We start from the raw sequence: 22,525 nt of genomic DNA on the forward strand, positions 1-22,525 counted from the left end.
GGAGAAGGTGGTGTGTGAGTTGCTCCTAACCAGTGCACTTCATGGGCAGCACAACTGGTAGATTAAAGGCACCAGATAGCACAGATGGACAGTAGGGGTCCACCAGTGCATGGAGGACCTGGGCTGGAGGCTGGACAAGTGTGCATATTATGGCCCAGACATGGCCCCCATCCTCATAAAGCCACAGGAAGGGAGGAAAGCAAAGCCAAGGGCCCTTCTGTCTGTGGCATCCAGGAAGACCAGCAGAACATGCTTCATTAGGTAGAAGCTGTGAACAACAACATATCTGCTGGAGGAGAGAATCCACCAACAGAGGAACCACCAACATGTAAAAACCCAAGTACAATAAGAGAACTGGCACGAACAGAAGAAAGGGCAAACCTAGAGCATCCAGACAAGGAGATTAAAGAGGCCATACCACTGAATCCTATAGAATTCCTATCATAGAAGTTCATTCTACAAAGACAGCTAGCAAAGCAGGACATCAGGAAGTGCAAAAACAAAAAAAAGAGTCACCTAAAATGGGGAGATGAAAAAAATGATCCTGCAATCCAAAGGAATGGAAGACTCCCCACTAACAGAGCTAAATGAAATGGAGGTAAGCAAACTCAGATATAGAATTCAATTCCAGGCAGCAACATCCTCAAAGACATGTCCCCTAAAGCAAGGGACATAAAGGAAATAATAAACAAAAGGGACCTCATCAAAATAAAAAGCTTCTGCATGGCTAAAGAAAACAGCACTAAAATGAAAAGAGAACCAACAGTATGGGAAAACATGTTTGCCAATGATACCTCAGACAAGGGCCTGATCTCCAAAATATATAAAGAACTCACACAACTACACTCCAGGAAGACAAACAACCCAATTAAAAAATGGGCAAAGGACTTGAACAGACACTTCTCCAAGGAAGACATACAGAGGGCCCAGGGATATATGAAAAGATGCTCAGCATCACTAGCCATCAGAGAGATGCAAATTAAAACCACAATGAGGTACCATCTGACACCAGTCAGAGTGGCCAACAGAAACAAAACAACAAACAAATGTTGAAGAGGATGCGGAGAAAAGGGAACCCTAGTGCACTGTTGGTGGGAATGCAGACTGGTGAGGCCACTGTGGAAAACATTATGGAATTTCCTCAGAAAACTAAAAATGGAACTGCACTTTGACCCAGCAATTCTGCTGCTGGGATTATACCCTAAGAATGCTGAAACACCAATCCAAAAGAACCTATGCACCCCAATGTTCATAGCAGCACAATTTACAATAGCCAAGTACTGGAAGCAACCTAAGTGCCCATCAGCAAACGAGTGGATCCAAAAACTATGGTATATTTACACAATGGAATTCTAAGCAGCAGAGAGAAAGAAGGAGCTTATACCCTTTGCAACAGCATGGATGAAACTGGAGAGCATTATGCTGAGTGAAATAAGCCAGGTGGTGAGGGACAAATACCATATGATCTCACCTTTGACTGGAACATAATCAATAGAAGAAAAAACCAAACAAAATATAACCAGAGACATTGAAGTTAAGAACAATCTAAGAATAGCCAGAGCGGGGGGGGGGGGGGGGGGGGGGGACAGTGGGAAGAGGGGATTATAGGAAATACTATAAAGGACACATGGACAAAACCAAGGGGGAGGGTGGAGGTGGGGGAGGGAGGTGGGTTCACCTGGGGTGGGGTGGAGGGATGGGGAGAAAAGGCATACAACTGTAATTGAATAACAATAAAAATTTAAAAAGAAAAAAAAAAAGGCTGTTAGGTTGGGCCCTAATTCAATCTGACTGGTGTCGTTAGAAGAAGAGGAAATTTGGACACATAAAGAGACACCATGATAGAGGAACCAAGATGGCGACGTAGGTAGACACACTGCGCCTCCTCCCACAACCAGAACTGACAGAGAATCGAACAGCAAGGGGGACCAACACCAAGAAAATAGAAAATAAACATTCATCCAGACTGGTAGGAGGGGCAGAGACGGGCACCTTGGTGGAGAGGACTCGCGTGGCTGTGGCAGGACTGAGACTGGCGGAGTGTGGGATGAACGGGGCAGGCAGTCCGAGCACTAGCGGACCCTGCGGCTCCACATTTGCACAGATAAACCCAGAGGGCCGGACTCAGAGTGGCGGAGAGTGGGGCAGGCAGAGTGGCGGGTAGCACCCTGCGGCACCACATTCACCCACAGATAAACCGGACAAACGGCGGGCAGCGAAGCAGACCATGCAGCCCAGGGCTCCAGCTCGGGGAAATAAAGCCTCAAACCTCTGATTGAAAGTGCCCCTGGGGGTTGGGGCGGCAGCAGGAGAGACTCCCAGCCTCACAGGAGAGGTTGTTGGAGAGACCCACAGGGGCCTAGAGTGTGCACAGGCCCACTTACTCGGGAACCAGCACCAGAGTGGCCCAGTTTGATTGTGGGTATCGGAGTGAAAGACTGAAATCCGGAGGAGAGTGAGGCAGGCGCCATTGCTCCCTCTCGGCCCCTCCCCCAGGTATAGCGTCACAGCACTGTGACCAGCATTACCCTGCCCCGGTGAACACCTAAGGCTCCACCCCTTAAAGTAACAGATGTGCCAAGACAAACAAACAAACAAAAAAATGGCCCAAATGACAGAACACTTCAAAGCTCCAGAAAAAATACAACTAAGCAACGAAGAGATAGCCAACCTATCGGATAAACAGTTCAAAGCACTGGTTATCAATATGCTCACAGACTTGGTTGAATCTGTTCGAAAAACAGATGAAAAAATGAAGCCTATGCTAAGAGAAACAAAGGAAAATGTACAGGGAACCAATAGTGATGAGAAGGAAACTGGGACTCAAATCAATGGTATGGACCATAAGGAAGAAACAAACATCCAACCAGAAAAGAATGAAGAAACAAGAACTTGGAAAAATGAGGAGAGGCTTAGGAACCTCCAGGACACCTTGAAACGTTCCAACATCCGAATTATAGGGGTGCCAGAAGGAGAAGAGAAAGAACAAAAAATTGAAAACTTATTTGAACAAATAATGGAGAACTTCCCCGATCTGGCAAAGGAAATAGACTCCCGGGAAGTCCAGGAAGCTCAGAGAGTCCCAAAGAAGCTGGACCCAAGGAGGAACACAACAAGGCACATCATAATTACATTACCCAAGATTAAACGCAAGGACCTACATCCAAGATTATTGTATCCAGCAAAGCTATCATTTAGAATGGAAGGGAAGATAAAGTGCTTCTCACATAAGGTCAAGTTAAAGAAGCTCATCATCACCAAGCCCTTATTATATGAAAGGTTAAAGGGAGTTACCTAAGAAAAAGAAGATCAAAAATAGGAACAGTAAAAATGACAGCAAACTCACAGTTATTAACGACCACACCTAAAACAAAAATGAGAGCAAACTAGGCAAACAACTAGAACATGAGGGTTGTCAATAAGGGAGTGGGAGGGGGAGAGGGGGGTAAAGATACAGAGAATAAGTAGCATAGATGATAGGTGGCAAATAGACAGGGGGAGGGTAAAAATAGTGTAGGAAATGTAGAAGCCAAAGAACTTATAAGTATGACCCATGGACATGAACTATGGGGGGGGAATGTGGGAGGGAGGGGGGTGGGCAGGATGGAGTGGAGTGGGGGGGGAAATGGGACAACTGTAATAGCATAATCAATAAATATATTTAAAAAAAAAAGAGAGACACCATGGACATGGGCACACACAAAAGAAAGACCCGGTCAGGACAAAGTAAGAAGGTGATCATCTGTCAGCCAGCCCTGCGGGCACATTGATCTTGAACTTCTAGCCTCCAGAACTGTGAGCAAATAAATATGCATTAAGCCAAAAAAAAAAAAAAAGTAAATACAAAATAGATTTTGAGGGACACAGAAACCCAGGGCAAGGGTAGGGTGAGAGGAAATGGAATAAGACAGTGGGAGAGTGTTCTATGGTATTAACAGTGCTAACAAGTAGTGAACAAATAGGATATCCTTTGGAGAAGCACAGCAATTACTGTGGTAGTTCACCCAACTAGCCACATTTTATTAAAGGTGAAAAAGATATAAGACTCTTATTAGAAGGGAAAAGGGATGTGAGCTGACTTTAGAAAGCAGAGTGCTTACACAAGCTTTGATGGAGGAGGAATAGTGAAAGTAAGGGATAGGACATAAGAGAGAATCTTAAAAGCAGGAAGAAAAAAGGAGAGTTACCTACAAAGGAGTTCCCATAAGACTATCACCTGATTTCTCAAAAGAAACCTTGGAGACAAGAAGAGAATGGTAAGAAGAATTCAAAGAGATGATAAACAATGCCCTATATCCAAGATTACTCTATCCATCAAAGCTATCATTTAGAATTGAAGGGCAGATAAAGTGCTTCCAAGACAAGGGAAAACTAAAGGATTTCATCGTCACCAATTTCTTGTTGTATAAAATGTTGAAGGGACTAAACTAAGAAAAAGTAGATCAAAACTATGAACAGTAAAATGACAACAAACTCACAACTATCTACAATGGAATGTAAATAATAACCAAAAACAAACCGGGCAAGCAACTGTAACAGGAAAAGCATTGTAAAGATGAAGATCACATGAAGAGTTGTTAGTGGGTAGGAGGTGTTGGGAGAATGAGGGAAATGGTACAGGGAATAAGAAGCATAGTTGGCGGGTACAGAATAGACAGGGATCGTTGAGAATAGTATGGGAAGTGGAAAAGCCAAAGAAATCATATATATGATCCATGGACATGAACTAAGGGGGACACTGTGGGAGGGAAAAGGGGTACTGGGTGGAGGGGGCCAAAGGGGAAAATGGGACAACCCTAATATTATAATAAAATGTTAAAATATACTTAATAAAAAACTTAAAAAGAAAGAAGAGGAAAAAATTAAATGATTGCAGAAAATTAAAAATTCACAAATATATAAAACCAGTTGAAACATCATTGAACAGGATGCTCTGGATTTTGAGCAACGAAGAAGAAAATAAAGCAGTTTTCCTTAATTTTAGAGAGATAAGTAAAATAACATCATCTAAGAAAACTGACCAAATTCAGAATCAGATGCTTCTTCTGAGTTTACCATAGGATTTTCTTCTTTATATTTATCCTATTTGTTCATTGATATGTTTGCCTAAAGGAATAAAAGGTAGTAACATCAGCAGAAAGAAAGAAGGAACTCTTACCCTTGGCTAAGCATGAATGGAACTTGTGAGCATTATGTTAAGTGAAATAAGTCAGGTGGTGAAAGACAAATACCATATGATCTCACCTAAAAGTGGGACCTAATCAACAAAACAAACAAATGAGCAAAATAGAACCAGAAGCTTGGAAATAAAGAACAAATTGACAGTGACAAGAGGGGTGGGCAGGGATAATGGAGGAAAGAAGGAAAGGGCTAAGCAAAGGAACACAAATAGAGGACTCATGGGCACAGACTATGGAGGAGATTGACTGTGGGAATTGTGGGGGATAGGGTAGGGGAGAGCAATGGGGAAAAATGTAGGGCAATTGTAACTGAAAAATAAATTTAAAAATACTTCATGATATTTTTTGAATAAGTATATTGTAAATATATACATGTATAAACGTACACACATAGAAAAATAATTAAAAGTTTATTTAAAAAAACAAAAAATATCTACAGAGCTATGATTTTAACAATGCTTTTTTTTTTCCTTTATTTTGCTGTTCTAGTACAGTTGTTTCCATTTTTCCCCTACCACTCTGCCCCACCCCAGCCATCCCCACTTCCCACCCTTGATCTCACCCCATTTTGGTTTTGTCCATGTGTCCTTTATACATGCTCCTGAAAACCCTTACCCTTTTTCCCGCATTATCCCTTCCCACCTCCCCTCTGGTTATTGTCAGTTTAACAATGCTAAATTTTTAACTATCTATATCACTTCTGATGTTAGATTATAAAGGAAGACTTTAACTTTTACATTTTATGCTTCAAATTGCTTTAACTTATAAGAATTAGCAATTGATTAAAAATAGAAACTTCAAATCATACCAACACATTTTCAAAGCATTTGTGAATAAAAAAAGGAAAATTACATTCACGAAGCTTCTAGAGGCTGCAACAAATGCAGAACATTGGCTGTGGTAACACAAATATTATTTTTTTAATAAATCTAGACTGGCCTGTACATAAAAATAAAATTGAGTATAACTCCAATAATGCCTTATGAAACTGTTTTGTTTTGTTTTTTTTTAATTCTAACCCAAGGATATATTTATTGAGAAATGAAGGGGAGAGAGAGACATCAATATAAGAGAAACACCAATCGGTTGCCTCCTGCATACACCCCACAGGGAACAAACCTGCAACCAGGGTATGTGAGCTGACTGGAAATCGAACCTGCGAACTTTCAGTGTATGGGACAATGCTTCAAACAACTGAGCCACACTAGCCAGGGCTATAACTTTGTTTTAATTCTAATTTGGTAGTTGTGACTCCAAATGTTACAAGTAATATATTTTATGGAGAAACAGGATAATTAATGTAAGTTGTAGGGCTGGAGATCAATACTATCTGAGAAGAAAAAGCACTTGGACAAAATTATATACACACAGCTCTCTATATGGAGCAGTCCCATGAAATCACTAATGTTAGGTTTTGTGCACTATAAACCTAAGGGTTTTTTTTACTGCCCCTCTACCCCAAGATCCTAAGTTCTTTTTTCCTGTCCTGTTCCTCTTAGAAAAAGATGTTAGAGAAAAATTTGACCTGTGCCTAAAAAACCACTAAGAATCAGGTTCTGGTAACAAAGTCCTTTCCACTCCTACATTCATGTTGATTCTCCTGGATGGTCTCTTCAGGAATTGAGCCAACTTCATTTTACAGTAGATGTAGAAATAGTCTTGAGGAGGAAAGCACCTGTATGAGTTTACTGGGAAGCTTATTCTCCAGGATCTCTCAAGAACATAGTGGTTCTGAGGCATAGGGTCACAAATGGTTTCAAAGAGCCGTCTTCCATAACTTTACATAGCATCTTCATAGTTTACATCTATAAGTCTTGCTTTCTTCAGTCAAGAATAAATAACTGAAGAGTCCTAGAAACAAAAGCAGAGGGATAGGGCCAGAGCAGGGAAGATGAGTAGAACATGCCTCCCATCAGTTTTATTTCCTGATCAGCATAAATGCATCTTATCATGGTGTGCCATGCAGCATATGAATTAGAGATTCTTGAAAGTCTGTGGCCCTAAGCAAGCATTTTCAAAGAGTCTGCACTTTACTGGGGGAAGACAAAGGTGCTGCTGATGAGCTGTAAACTGATGCAAACATGCAAAGACTTCTCTAATTCTTATGGGCCATTGGCAGTTCCATGGGCTATCATTTTTTTTAAGTGTCAGAATCGTGTATTCATACACTTAATTTAGCATCACACTAGACTGGAGTTTATCAAGGACTTGAATACTTTACTGATACATTTGACTGTCACACAACACTAGACAAAATTACAAAGCACCTATGTCCTCACAGACATACAGAATTAGAATTCCTGCATTTTATAAAAACATTTTTGTATCATCAGTGATGTCATGAACTATTCAAAGTTTGGAAATTACTGATTTTAATGACAAAATTCATTGTTTAGCTTATTCATTCAGATTTCTATGTGCTGCTTGGTTAGCCTTACAGCATAAATTTATGTATGTATGGCTCAAGAGTATTTCAGTGTAAAGATTTTCAAATAGAATTTTTATACCAGGTATATATCACAGTTTACTCCCAAATCATTCATATGTTTATGACTAAAAGATATGCATATGTAAGCCTCCCAAATTTTCTTCTGCAGTGACACTTTGCCGGTACAATTAAATGTTTGTACCTCTACCGTGAGAGAAGATAAAGAAGATAGGCCATGGGATCTTTTGTTTTTCCATAGTGGCCATAATTTCGAAAGTGTGAGAACCAGACCCCAGAAGAAAGAAGGAGCATGGATGTAAGAACAAAAGGGATATTAACTCACCATATCCTCAGTATGTGTCTTCAGGGATTCTACTGTGGAGAAAAAGATACATGCTATGAGATTTCACTTACACTTAACGTCTTTCACTAAATCAGTGATAATAAAGGCTTTTTCTTCTCCCATTTCCCATTGACTTATTTCCAATAATATTTTTGTCTTTTCTGCCTATCACAAATATAATTCCCTTATTATGCAGAGAAAAATTAGCACACTGGAGGTGGGATAGTAAGTCCCTCCTAGCATTTATACCTCTCAGCATTTGTGGGCCCACCATGTACTAGGTAGGATAACAGTAACAACTAGGCAGCTGTGTTGGGGTATTGTCGGGAGTACATAGGGTTACTCAAAGAGGACAGGTGGAAGCCAGCCTCTCCAATGCTTCCACCTGACTACAGAGTAAGATATACATTCCACAGTCAGACCAAGTTAGCATCAGCAATGGGCTCTACTTGAAGCAGGTTCCAGAACAAAGTCCAGTTTTTAGATAGGCACAACAGTCAGCTCCAAAGGTAGAAGCAGCAACCCCAAAGAACACTGCTGTACACAGCCACTCCTCAGCTTGAGGAAAAACAAAAGTGAGAGACAAATTCACTTCCTCAGGTCTTACCTCTGCTAATTGCTGTTCCTGTTGCATATAGTACACCAAAGAATAAACCTCATCTCCACTTACAACATTTACTGAAAGAGAAACAGGGAGGCATGATGACACAATCCCATCTTCCAGCAATTTAACATGCTCCTACCACCTAACACAGCCATGAAGACAAGTGATTCATCTATTTGCAGAGGTGGCTGGAGCACAGCAGGGTCAGGTTTGACTAGCAGACATCACCCAATTCTCTCTTCCCCAGGTCACTCTACCTACTTTTATCCAGGTCATTTGGGAATCCTCACCATTTTCATATATGGACTGCAGTTGCTCTGTGACAGTTGAGTTGACATATGTGGATCCTTGGGGTACAGGGCTGGAAGAACTCCTGAAAACACAGAAACACATACTACCCATCTGGGATAGCATTTTAGATGTCCCAGATCATTATCTGGGATTATGAGTAAGACATTGAATGAGAGAAACCTACTAGAAAAATCCTAATATTGTACTCAGAATAGTAATTTCTGAGAAAATCAGCAATCAATACAGTTGTATGGTATAAGCCCCAGACCTATACATGGACTGAGTAAGAGCTGAAAATGCCCAGAGTATCACTAGGGTATATATTCCATGAATGTAAGGTCCTTATCTGACTGGCTCACTGTGGTGTTGCCCACACCTGAAACAGTGCCATTCATTTTACAGGTGCTCAGTACATATTAAATGAAGAAATACTGATTAACTCAAGATGGAAAACAGGTTGCTAGGCAAAATAATGTTTTTGTTGTCATAAACAAGAACACACTATAAAAATGTTAACTAAACATAGATATCTCCAGGTTAAAGTATTCAAAAATCTTTTCCTCTTCTACACTTCTAAAAAACTTTATCATAAAAATTTCAGTATGTTTATTACTCTGTAGCTTGTGTTACAGAAATGTGTGTATAGCTTAACAATTGTACAATACTTCACCACTCCAGATATTTATGTATTTTCATGCCTTTCAGCACTCAATAGAATGACTTACAGACCCTCAGATATTGGTTAATTGATTGAATGAATGCATAAAATGGGTCAAAGCAATATATTTATCTTATTCAGATTTAGTGAAAGAGGTAAGTTAGGAAGAATGATGAAAGGCTTTGAATTAGTTAGTCAACATATAAAAGAAGAGGAATAACAATGAATATTCACTTATCAATGAGAGAACTATGGAGCGGATGTTTTGGATACAACAAAAATAGGAAAAAAATCTCTTGAAAGGGGACAATTCAATTATTTAAATCAATTTTTCTACACTAGAAGTGCAGGCAGAGAAAACAGAAGCCTCACCTGCATGTATCCCTGGCTGAATTTTTTCCTGCAAATCAAACAAATGAGCACACATGTCAATGGAGGAACTCTTTTTCTTAGTGTTTTTATGTAGCTCTTGTGCAAGGAATGTTTTTCATGCCAGTGTGCCTGTCACAAGGTGTCACTGTATGCCCAAAGAACATCCTGGCAGTCATTCAAGCAGATTCTTTATTTTGCAGATGAAGACACTCAGGTCTAGAAAAGTTAAACAAGCTTCCCAACCTCAGTAAATATCAAAGTTAAGACTTGAGCTCAAGCCTCTGAACCTTATACCTACTATATTTTTTGTTTCTGGTTTTACAGACACACCACCTAATCTTATTGTGACAATACTCCTCAAAACAAGCACTGCCTCAACCACATCATAGATGGGGTGAGGTGCACAAAGATGCAGAAAAATCATGTGATTTAAATAAGAATCTCACATTGTCTTCTCTTGCCCCATCTCCAACTTGATCAATGGAGAACAAGAAACCAAGATTAAACATAAAAATAAATATTTAATTACCAATTGTGATAAAATGTGAAACTAAATAACTTGGTACTTTGATGAAGAACAATGAAAAAGAATTGTAGGCTGTGTGGCCAAGTAAAGCCTTTTGGAAAAGAATGACATTTAGGCCAAAAAGTGGAAAAGTTAAAGCAATGAGTAGAAAGTATGGATGCATAGACAAGAATTTCAGAGTGGGGGAAGCATGTGACTGTATTCTAAGGTGAATAAGAATTGATGTATTGACTTTAGTTATGAGATGGTCAGTATAGCTGGAACCGCTCACTGTATTTCTCTTCCAGTAGCTGATTAATTATTTAAAGTTACATTTTTATATAAAAATTAAATCACAAAGGCACTAGATATCAGTTGGACCTTAACTGAGAACACAAAGGGGATGGAAAAGTTTACTAACATTGCACTACTTTAATATGTGCCATTCCCATGCTGAGTCTTGTCAGCAAATCTGTAGGGATGGTAATTAACAGAATATATTCACTTTTCTCTCTTTTTTTCTTTTATTGTTGTTCAAGTAAAGTTGTCTCCATTTTCCAGCCACCACTTTCCCCTGCCCCACCTACCCCCACCTCCCACCCCCAATCATATCCCCCTTTGGCTTTGTCCCTGTTGCTTGATGACCCTTCCCCTTCTTTCCCCCATTATCCTTACAGTATATGCATCACAAACATAGCCATTTTCACAGGTCACAGTAACAACAAAGGTCACAGCAACAACATAACAATCTCTATGTATACTAACCTATTTTTCTCTTGAGCCAACAGAAAAATAATAGGACCATGGCAGTCAGAACAAGAATTCCAGGCAACCCCTGAAAGATTGCTGAAGTAAGGTTTTTTCTGTCCTCTGTAGGCACTGGGGAGAGAAACCCATGCATGAGCTGCCAATGAGAAGGTCTTTGATTTAGAGAGCAGACACCTTGAGTATGCATTGTGGCCAAGGTCTGCTCACAGCAGGGAGAGGGGGTAGTGAAACTTCTTTATCTAGAGTCTTGCAGCTTTTTACAAATGATAAAAGAAGAGATGCACCTGGTCATTATGTCCTCCATGCCCCCTCAGATATGTGCCACCCACTAAAACCCAATCTTTGGTAATATAGCAGCAGAAACACTGTGAGGTCAGCAAAACTCTCCCAGGCTGTGGAAAAAAAGACATTGGCTAAGACTGTTCCATACCTGTGATGTTGAGTGTCACCACCTCACTGCATTGGGCTCCCAGGCCATTCTTGGCCTCACAGAAATAGTTGCCAAAATGTTCTGCAGTCAGAGAGAAGTTGAAGGATACTCCTCCTCCAAAGGGGGCTGAGCTGTTCCCCATGGTGACATTCTCATGATAAAACTGGTACAAAATTGGAGGAGATCCTCTCCATGCTTCACAGTGAAGTTCTATTACATCCCCCACTACCTTCTGGGCCCCAGGAGCCCTGAGGGTGAGAACAGGGCGAGACACTGGAACTGACAGAGATAATGCAATGTCTGAGAGGGTCTCTGATAATGTATGTGACAAACTCATAATCTCTTCCCACAGGGGCTCAGCCTCATTCAACTTTTGTCAGGATGCCGCAAGGGAACATGGAGCCCAATTTGTGATCTGATAACTGAGCTAAAGGGTAGTGGAACTTACTTCTGACAGTGATGCTCACTAGCCCACTGAGACTGGGACCAAAGCCATTGTCAGCTGCACAGTAATATTTCTCGGCATCACTTTCCCTCACCATAGGAATCTCAAACTTTGCTTTCAGTGAGCGCTGGGTCTTCGATTCCAGGTTTAAACCCAGGGCCCCTTTGTACCAGAGGAAAGTGATGTCTCCTGTTCCCCCAGGGACCAAGCAGACAAGAACCAGTTTTTCTCCCTCCATCACATGTCCCCCAGGAGGCTGTGTCTCCAAGCTCACATTATAGACGGGGATTCCTGCACAAACACAAAATGACATATGAGAGCTCTGAGTAGGAAGAGTTCTAAGGACAGAGTAGTTGTTACCATCCAGAAAGAAAAGGCCTTGGATAAAGTCAATGATTTATATAGGTTAATAGTGAAGTGTGGGGAAAGGGGCTCATGTTTCTGCTGACTAGGAATTGGCATTGTTTGGTTTGATGGTGGCAGGGTAAGAAAGTCACCATGACATTACCATGGAGGATGCAGTATTGCCTCCCTCCCTATGACAATGGACTTTCCCAAAATGCTAATATCTCAAACATTCATTTTACAAGACACAAAAGCATAGTTATTAAAATTCCAGGTTCAAATCAAACTGCCTGTGTTTGAGTGATCATTCCAACATGGTGCTAGAACAAGCTTGCTTTCTAGGTTTTGTGTGTGTGTTCCACCTTCACCAGTGTTGAGTTTTGAGCAAGCCTGGAAAAATCCAGGTTTCTGGAGAAAATTTGCTTTATAGCACAATGGATACATCTTTGTCTGACAATGAAAGAGTATATTAGAATCATAAATCCTGACTTCAAATAACATGGTTTAGAATCACAAAATGTCCTCTTTATTATCTTAATAAAACAGACCCAAACTTTTCTTTCATAAGCCCTTTCCCAATAGCCTATTTCAGAAAGCCTTCTTTTACCACCTCAGTCATATTTCTCTCTTCTTTGAATTTTTATCTAGTCAACCGTACATATACACAACACCACCGTATATTTCACCCTAGCTATTTAAAGTGTTGATTGAGCATCAGCTACTTGTAATCTGGGGTATGTATTATGCAAATATTTTCCCCACACTCTCCAGGAGAGTGAAGACATGCAGTAGGGGTTTTCTAAATATTATTCTGCTTGCTTGAATGGGAATAACAAGAATAAGGGAAGATCCTTTAAGCACTCTGATAAAGAGACAAGCTCAGGTACAACACCTATTTATGCAGGAGCAAAACACACCAGCCAGGAAAGCTCAGGCTTATTCCCTCCTTAAGCCCACCCCAGCAAAGGACCCCACTGGCACTCACTCTTCACTTGTATCTGGATATTCCTGCTCCTTATTACTTTAGTTTCAGCTGTCTGTGCTTCACACCAGTAGGACCCTGAGTCTTCCGTCCTCACAGCAGTGATCTGGAGCTCCGCAGAGTTGTTCCAACCCAGCCCCAGGGTGTAGCCATCTTTGAAGAAGCAGAACTGGAGCTGGACCCCTAACTTCTCTGGAGGGTGTTGGGTCTTACAAGTCAGGGTCATTGAGTTACCCTCTATGGGCAAAGAAGGCCTGATTGTCAAAAGCAGCACTAGAGAGAAGAATTAAACAAATATTCCCGGACAATGAGGTTTAGAGTTCCTGGTAAGAGTCACTTTGTATTCTCAGCTTTTTAAACAAGGTTGATAACCAGCCAACTGAACACATAGACAACACTCACATCACCACCCACATGTGAACCATGGACTTTCCTTTGCAAACTGCTCACTCCCAGAACATCCTGCCCCTGTAACATCACTTCTTACCACAAGTCAACGCTTACCTTTGACTTGATTCTTACTCATTGAAGTTTCTATCTGTGAACTAAGAACATCTTTTTTGGAGTTAGTGCAGGAATATTGACAACTGTTACTGTAGTTGGCATTGGAGAATATGAAGCTTGAAGGTTTAGGGAAAGTGAATATATCTTACTCATCCTTGTTGTAAGCCACATTGGTTATTTTATTCTGTTTCCTTTCCCCTAACATCTCCAACTATCTCTTTCAAAGACAGAATATGAGACCTGAAGGATCAATCTGATAAAGACATATAGAAACTCAATGCCTTCTTTACTGATTCTCTCCATGCACAATACTTGCCTGGAAGTGTTCTGGAAACACACATCTACACAGCCTGTGCTCTGAGACTTCTTAGCAAACCCCTTTAGAAGCCATATTTATAAGGAGAAAATTTAATCCATATCTTAAACCTCAGGTATGTGTCCTTTATTGGTCTTAGGGGCTTTTTTCTTAGATGAATTAAAGATGGTTATAGTTGTATTCTGCTTTCAACTCATCTCTATGGTAAAGAAAGAAAGGGGCTTTTCTTAGGAAAATTCTTAAAATTTCCCAAATAGCAGCAACTTTGAGGATTGAATAAACAAATATAAAAATAGCTAGTGCTGCTGCATCTTTTTAATTCACCACATTAAAATACCAAGTATTCTAGATCACTGAGAGGTTATTTGTGGTTTAATATCTACAATCCTTCCTATTGGCTGTTTACCCTGAAACTTAAAAAAATAATCAGTTTCTAGAATGGTACTAGAATATTTTTCCTGTGCTGGGGTGTGGAATGTCCTGCACATGAGTAACTTTATCTCCTTGGAAAATTGTAGTCTCCAGAGGACTGAGAAGCAGTAGAATTTTAGGGTCTGAGCAGAAAAGAAAAAGAAAAAAGGCATCTAGTCACCTTTACCCAACTTTTCTGAATGAAGCTGGGTTGAGGATGGAGTAGGTCATCAGAGCCATTTGCAAGGGTTTAGAGCTCGGTTTTATAGTTCAGAGCTTATTTAAAATAATTCTCAGGCATAGAGACTAGCTGGTAAATTCCTGGTCATAGGACTTTTCTTTTGTCATCTTGGATGTGGCTTTGGATTTCTGCCTAAGCTAGGATTAGGCACATGCATGCATTTAGAGAGTAAAGGGCATTAAAACAAGGCATGATTCAGACTTGGACAAAAATAGGTGAGGAACTCAGAGGTGGGATTGGTTTTGAATATCTCTCATAATAGGAATTTCTAATCCTGTATTACCTGGCTTCACATGCAGCCTGAGTTTTTTGATGTGACAAGATAACCTTTTTTTAATTATGTGTTTAGTATTTTATATACAAAAAAGAGTTCTGACCCATACTAGATCTAAACATGCTTTAGTGAAATATTCCTTCTGAGAGGAAATTGCCTCCTCATCATCTGGTAAAAAACACGTTAAATGAGGATCACAACAATGAAGTAAGTTTGCATAAATCAGATTCTAAGAGAGAAATCACACTGTATAAATGCGGTGGCAGCAGAGCTGAAAACTGAAAAGAATCAGCACCACTATTTTGTTTTGCACATGACCCAAGGATTGACTGTAATGTTGTTCTCCTTGGATGTGTGACTTTGACATTTTCTCTATCACACTTGGTGGAGCACCCAGTTAGGAAAAACAGGGGTCTTGGAGCCCATGATGCTGGGAGAGCATAAAGTCTTCTAACATCAGTCTCTGGCACCCACATCTTCTTTGTGCAAACAGCAACTTCCTCTCTAAGCTGGGACTTCCCAGAACAAAAATACTGTGGTCTTGAGAAACCAACACCTGCTCCCTTGCTGAGCAGGCAAATATCCAGTGTAAAGACTAGTGTGAACACAAGAAGCATTGGCCCCCAAAGGAGCCACTGTTATTTATATAAATAAGTAGCTGTCACCGGATGTCAATCATCATGGGGCCTCGATTTTGGTCTTGTGTCAAGATACCAAACAGACCATAAAGAAGAAAGGGAAGTGCAACTCACCGGTTGGTTCACAGAGAGGAACTGGAAGAGAATTCAGCAAAGATCAGTACAGAGCAGCAGTTCTTTAACATATGCAAAGTTTAAAATTCCAAAGAGCTTTCCCAATAATGACCTTACTTTCCTGGTATCTCTCCCACATCTTTCCCTTCCTTTCACCTTTACACTTTATCTTTTCTTCTCTATTTTCCTCCCATTCTCCCTATTTCCCCCTTCTTCCATTTTTATTCTTTCCCTGCATTTCTTTTCTTAATCCCACATCACCCACAAAACACCTGCCCATAAAGCAAAACATAATTCATTTTATGATTATAAAGCAATTTCCAATAACTTCTTTGTTTTATAACTACTTAGCAGGTCCCTCATTTTCATTCCCTAGTCCCAAAGGCCTGGATGACCCAGCTTACTCACCCCGACTTATGGTAGCAATAGTCAGAAAAATATAGTGGAAAGGCTCCTGATCAAGACACAATAATTACTAAGAACTGTAAATTCTGTGGAAAACAGAGGCTCTGCAGCCAGGTGGCATAGATTTGAATCTGGGTTCTTCCTCTTACAAGTTGTGTTAACCTGAGAGAAATGCTTCATCTCTCTATGATTTGAATTCCTTTTTATATAAAATGTAAATAATAACAGACTTTCTTCACAGAGTTTTGTGAGAATTAAATAAGTTGATATATATATAATGCTTAGAATAATGCCCAGTACCTAGAATTTATTTACATTTAATAAATATTATCTTATTATCTATTGAAGTCCATGTTTAATTTGAGATGCCTCATTGTTTAGGTTAAATGCTTATTTCAGTAATTAGTTACAGAGATAAAAAGAAAACAATTAGTGGGGAGGGGACAGTGAGGAGAGGAGATTACAAGAACTACTATAAAGGACACATGGACAAAATCAAGGGGGAGGGTGGAAGTGGGGAAGGGAGGGGGATTTGGCTGGCGTGGGGTGCAGGGATGGGGAGAAAAGGCATACAACTGTAATTGAATAACAATAAAAATTGTTTTTTAAATCACATTTTCTTTATCCATCTATACAAAAATACTATACACTAGGGACTTGTGTTACAGTGGTAAAAATAAATGGTAATCTTTTCTGTCAAAAATTTACATCATAATGGAAGAGAGTCAATTAAAAACAAATACATGGTGTGATTCAGTGAGAGGTCAGTGCCATAAGAAAAATAAATAAGAGAAATAAATTACTGATTATCTTTTCATGGCCTTGACTATTTAGATAGATGCCAATTGGCTGGAAACATGAATGAAATTGGAGAGAATACCTACTGAGTATTTGGGAATGATCATTTCCAGTAGACAAACAGTAGTTGCAAAGAGCTTAAGAAGGCATATCCTATACAATATAAGGATGAATAAGACTAGTGTATCTGAAACTAAATGGACTAACAGTAGTTAATATTGGTATATAAGAAGTAATCCAGACAGAGAGAAGATGGCGGTGAGATAGGTGAGAGCAGAGTCCACTTCCCCCTGGGCACCGGTGTAAAACCTAGCTGATCTTCTGAGGAAGAGAGCAAACAGTCAATGGTATTCCAGAATATATGAAGATCAGAGACCAAAAATTGAAGAGGACATTGAAAAATCAGATGGTGAGACAATAAAACATGGAGCTCTGAAAAGACCAGAGATAGACCCAAACAGGGGTCATGCTAACAACCAAGACAAAGAGACAAATTTCACTTTGCTACTCCAGAGAACTTGCAAGGTGGGAGTGGTGAACCCCAGTATACCTGCTGGAAGAGGAACCCGCCCAAAAAAGGAACCACCAACAGATAACAACAGAAGAAACTGAAGGAAGGAGTGGAAGCCACACTAACCTCAATCCAGGACTGATCTGGAAATACAACTAAATAGTGGAGAAATTACTCACAACAAACAACTGAACAGGAGCAAGAAGAAGCCTCAAAACCTTGTACACACAGAAGAATCAGCTTCAACACAACCTGTCCACATCTGCACAATAGAATACAAGACATGGTGGATGGAGTGACCCTCAGTTGACAAGCTGTAGGGAAATACCTATCAAAGAAAGACCCAACAATAATCAAAATGCAAAGACATACAGACAGACAACATAAGCAACAGCCCAAGACCAGCGAGATCAGGAGATGAAGGAGACCACAACACTGACCCCCATTAACATTCTACCACAGAAGTTCACACCATAAACCTAGGGGGTCAGAACAGAGCAACCTAAGAAGCAGAGGCTAACAAGAAGAGTCTCACAAACAATGGGAAGACAAAGAAACAATCCCCCCAAAAAAGGAAAGGAGGACACCTCAGAAAGAATGCTAAATGAAATAGAGGCAAGTCAATTGTCAGATACTCACTTCAAAGCAATGGTTATCAGGAAGCTCAATGAGCTCACAGAGAATTACCAAAACCTACAGGGAAACTACACTGAACTCACTGAAAACTATATTAACATGAAAAAGGAAATAGAAACTATCAAAGGGCCAAGAGGAAATGAAGAATATAATTTCTGAACTTAAGAACACAGTAGAAGGAATGAAAAGCAGGCCCAATGAAGCAGAGGATTGGATCAGTGAGCTTGTGGACAAAGAAGAAAAAAACCCATCCAGAATGAGCATGAAAAAGAAAAAAGGTTCAGAAAGAATGAAGAGGAGTTAAGGGAAATGCAGGACATCATAAAACATAATAATATCTGTGTAATAGGTATACCAGAAAGAGAAGAGGAAGAGCAAGGGATAGAAAACGTGTTGGAAAAAGTCATGATGGAAAACTTCCCTAATTTGATGAGAGAAAAAGTCACACAAATCCAGGAATCACAGAGAGTCCCAATTAAGAGGAACCCAAAGAGGCCCACTTCAAGACACATCATAATTAAAATGGCAAAATTCTGACACAAACAGAGAGTCTTAAAGGCAGCAAGGGAGACACAGGAAGTAACATACAAGTGAGCCTCGATAAGGTAAGCAGCTGACTTCTCAATGGAAATGCTCCAACCCATAGGGAATGGGAAGAAATATTTCAAGTAATGAGAACCGGAGGACAACGACCAAGACTTCTTTATCCAGCTAGGCTCTCAATTAAAATGGAAGGCCGAATAAGCAGTTTCCTGGACAAAAGAAACATAAAAGAATATACCTCCTCCAAACAAGCTCTGAAAGAGATGCTAAAGCGTTTGCTTTAAGAACAAGAAGGAAAACAGTGAAAGACAGAGGAACATAGGAACAGAAAAATAGCAATGAGTAAGTACCTATCAATAATAACCTTAAATATAAATGGATTATATGCCCCAATTAAAACACAGAATATCGGAATGGATATGAAAACATGACCCACACATATGCTGCCTACAAAAGACCCACCTCAGGACAAAAGACCTACAAAGACTGAAAGTGAAGGGCTGGAAACAAATTTTACAAGCAAACAGACAGGGAAAAAGAGCAGGGGTAGCAATACTCATATCAGACAAAATAGACTTCAAAAGAAGGTCCATAAAGAGAGACCGAGAAGGTCACTTCATAATACTCAAAGGAAGAATCCACCAAGAAGCTATCAACATTGTAAACATATATACTCCCAACATAGGAGCACCCAAATACATAAAGAAAATCTTGGAGGACTTCAACAAAGATATTGACAGCAGCAAAATTATAGTAGGGGAATTTAACACCCCACTGTCAAAGATGGACAGATCTTCCAAACAAAATATCAAGAGAGATATTGTGGCATTGAACAATGCCCTAGATGAAATGGACTTACTGATACATAGGGAGCCTTTCATCCCAAAGAAGCAAAATACACATTCTCTTCAAGTGTACATGGAACATTTTCAAAGATAGACCACATGATAGGACACAAAGCAAGCCTCAACAAATTCAAGAAAATTGAAATCATATCAAGCATTTTCTCTGACCACAAGGGACTGAAACTAGAAACCAACCCCAAAGGAAAAAACCCAAAACACTCAAAATCATGGAGACTGAATAGCATGCTATTAAACAATGAATGGGTCAAGAACGAGATTAGGGAAGAAATCAAACACTTTCTGGAAACAAATGAAAATGAACTCACAACAACCCAAAACCTATGGGACACAGCAAAGGCAGTCCTGAGAGGGAAGTTCATAGCAATACGGGCCTACCTTAAAAACATAGAAACATTTCAAACAAACAACCTAACCCTACACCTACAAGAACTCAAGGAATAACAACAAAGACAGCCCAGAGCAAGTAGAAGGAAGGAAATAACCAAGGTCAGAGAGCAAAGTTAAAAGACATAGAGAATTAAAGCACAATTCTAAGGATCAGTGAATCTAGGAGTTGGCTCTTTGAAAAGATAAACAAAATCAACAAGCCTTTAAGTAGGCTCATGAAGAAAAAAAGTAAGAGGGCCCAAATAAACACAATCAGAAATGAAAGAGGGGAGATTACAACTGATACCACAGAAATACAAAGGATTGTGAGAAATTACTACGAAGAACTGTATGCCAAGAAATTGGAAAACCTAGGTGAACTGGAAACATTTCTAGAAAAATATAATCTTCCCAAACTGAATGAAGAAGAAGCAGAAAGCCTGAACAGACCAATAACAGCAGACGAAATTGAAGCAGTAATCAAAAAAACCCAACACACAAAAGCCCTGAACCAGATGGTTTCACTGGAGAATTCTGCAAAGCATTTAAGGAAGAGCTAACCCCTATCCTTCACAGACTATTCTAAAATATCCAAAATTATGGAAGACTCCTAAACTCTTTCTATAAAGCAGCATCATCCTAATCCCAAAACCATATAGAGACATAACAAAGAAAGAAAACTTGAGGCCAATATCACTGATTAACATAGATGCTAAAATTCTCAACAAAATATTGGCAAACCACATCCAGCAATACATTAAAAAGATCATAAACCATAACCAAGTGGGAGTCATCCCAGGGATGCAAGGATGGCACAATATTCACAAATCAATAAACATAATACATCACATAAACAACAGCAAACACAAAAATCATATGATCATATCAATAGATGCAGAAAACGCATTTGATAAGATACAGCACCCATTTCTGATAAGAACACTCAGCAAAGTGGGAATAGAGGGAGCATTCCTCAACATAATAAAGGCCATATATGAGAGACCTACAGCCAACATCGTACTCAATGGACAAAACCTTAGAGCTTTCTCACTAAGATCAGGAACAAGACAAGGATGCCCTCTCTCACCACTCCTATTCAACATAGTATTGGAAGTCCTAGATACAGCCATTAGATAAGAAAAGGAAATAAAAGGCATCCAAATTGGAAAGGAGGAAATGAAACTGTCACTGTTTGCAGATGACATGATAGTGTACATGGAAAATCCTATAGACTCCACCAAAAAACTACTTGACCTAGTAAATGAATTTGGCAAAACAGCTGGATACAAAGTCAATACTCAGAAATCAAAGGAATTCCTGTATACCAACAATGAAACAACAAAAACAGAAATCAGGGGGGAAAATCCCATTTGATATAGCAACAAGAAAAATAAAGTACCTAGGAATAAACCTAACCAAGGAGGTAAAAGACCTGTACTCAGAAAACTACACAACATTGAAGAAAGAAATTAAGGAAGACACAAACAAATGGAAGCATGTACCATGCTCATGCATTGGAAGAATTAACATCATGAAAATGTCCATACTACCCAAGCGACTTATAGATTCAGTGTAATCCCTATTAAAGTACCCTGACATATTTCACAGATATAGAACAAACATTTCAGAAATTCATATGGAACCATAAACGACCCTGAATAGCTGCAGCTATTTTGAGAAAGAAGAACAAAGTAGGAGGGATCACAATACCTGATATCAAATTGTATTACAAGGCCACTGTAATCAAAAAAGCCTGGTACTGGCATAAAAACAGGCACATAGACCAATGGAACAGAACTGAGAGCCCAGAAATAAACCCAAGTCTTTACGGTCAATGAATATTTGACAAAGGAGGTAGGAGCAGAAAATGGAGCAAAAAGAGACTCTTCAACAGACGGTGTTGGGAGATCTGGACAGCTATGTGTAAAAAAATGAAACAATCACCACCTTACACAATACACGAAAATTAATTCAAGGTGGGTAAAAGACTTAAATATAAGTCATAACACCATAAAAGTCCTAAAGGAAAATATCGGCAGGAAAATCTCACATATTCCATGCAGCAACATCCTCACAGACATGTCCCCTAAAGCAAGAGACATAAGGGAAAGAATAAACAAATGGGATCTCATCAAAATAAAAAGCTTCTACATAGCTAAAGAAAACAGTATTAAAATAATAAGAGAACCAACCCTATGGGAAAACATATTTGCCGATGATACTGCAGACAAGGGTTTAATCTCCAAAATATACAAAGAACTCACATGCCTCTATTCTAAGAAGACAAGCAACCCAATTAAAAAATGGGCAAAGGACTTGGACAGACAATTCTCCAAGGAAGACATACAGAGGGTCTAGAGACATATGAAAAGATGCTCAGTATTGCTAGCTATCAGAGAGATGCAAATTAAAACCACAATGAGATACTACCTCACACTGGTCAGAATGGCCTTAACCAAAGCATCAAATAACAAGTGTTGAAGAGGTTGTGGAGAAAAGGGAACCCTCATGCACTGTTGGTGGGATTGCAGACTGGTGCAGCCACTGTGGA

General features: G+C 39.6%; 1 protein-coding gene across 2 annotated transcripts in view; it reads right to left on the reverse strand.

The window, feature by feature from the left end:
- Positions 1-5,755: 5,755 nt before the first annotated feature.
- Positions 5,756-22,525, reverse strand: part of LOC112315745 (Fc receptor-like protein 1) — a 78,762-nt gene continuing 61,992 nt past the window's right edge. For both annotated transcript variants that reach the window (XM_053915244.1, XM_053915245.2), the window contains 10 exons: positions 15,850-15,870; positions 13,355-13,624; positions 12,028-12,315; positions 11,580-11,858; positions 11,147-11,260; positions 9,877-9,904; positions 8,846-8,928; positions 8,559-8,629; positions 7,952-7,980; positions 5,756-7,031 (listed from right to left, as the gene is read on the reverse strand). In XM_053915244.1, coding sequence (XP_053771219.1) covers positions 7,972-7,980; positions 8,559-8,629; positions 8,846-8,928; positions 9,877-9,904; positions 11,147-11,260; positions 11,580-11,858; positions 12,028-12,315; positions 13,355-13,624; positions 15,850-15,870 — 1,163 coding nt within the window. In that variant the 3' untranslated portion in view covers positions 5,756-7,031; positions 7,952-7,971. The remainder of the gene's footprint in view (positions 7,032-7,951; positions 7,981-8,558; positions 8,630-8,845; positions 8,929-9,876; positions 9,905-11,146; positions 11,261-11,579; positions 11,859-12,027; positions 12,316-13,354; positions 13,625-15,849; positions 15,871-22,525) is intronic.

Source organism: Desmodus rotundus, chromosome 12 (genome assembly GCF_022682495.2).
Source record: "Desmodus rotundus isolate HL8 chromosome 12, HLdesRot8A.1, whole genome shotgun sequence".
Taxonomy (NCBI): Eukaryota; Metazoa; Chordata; class Mammalia; order Chiroptera; family Phyllostomidae; genus Desmodus; species Desmodus rotundus.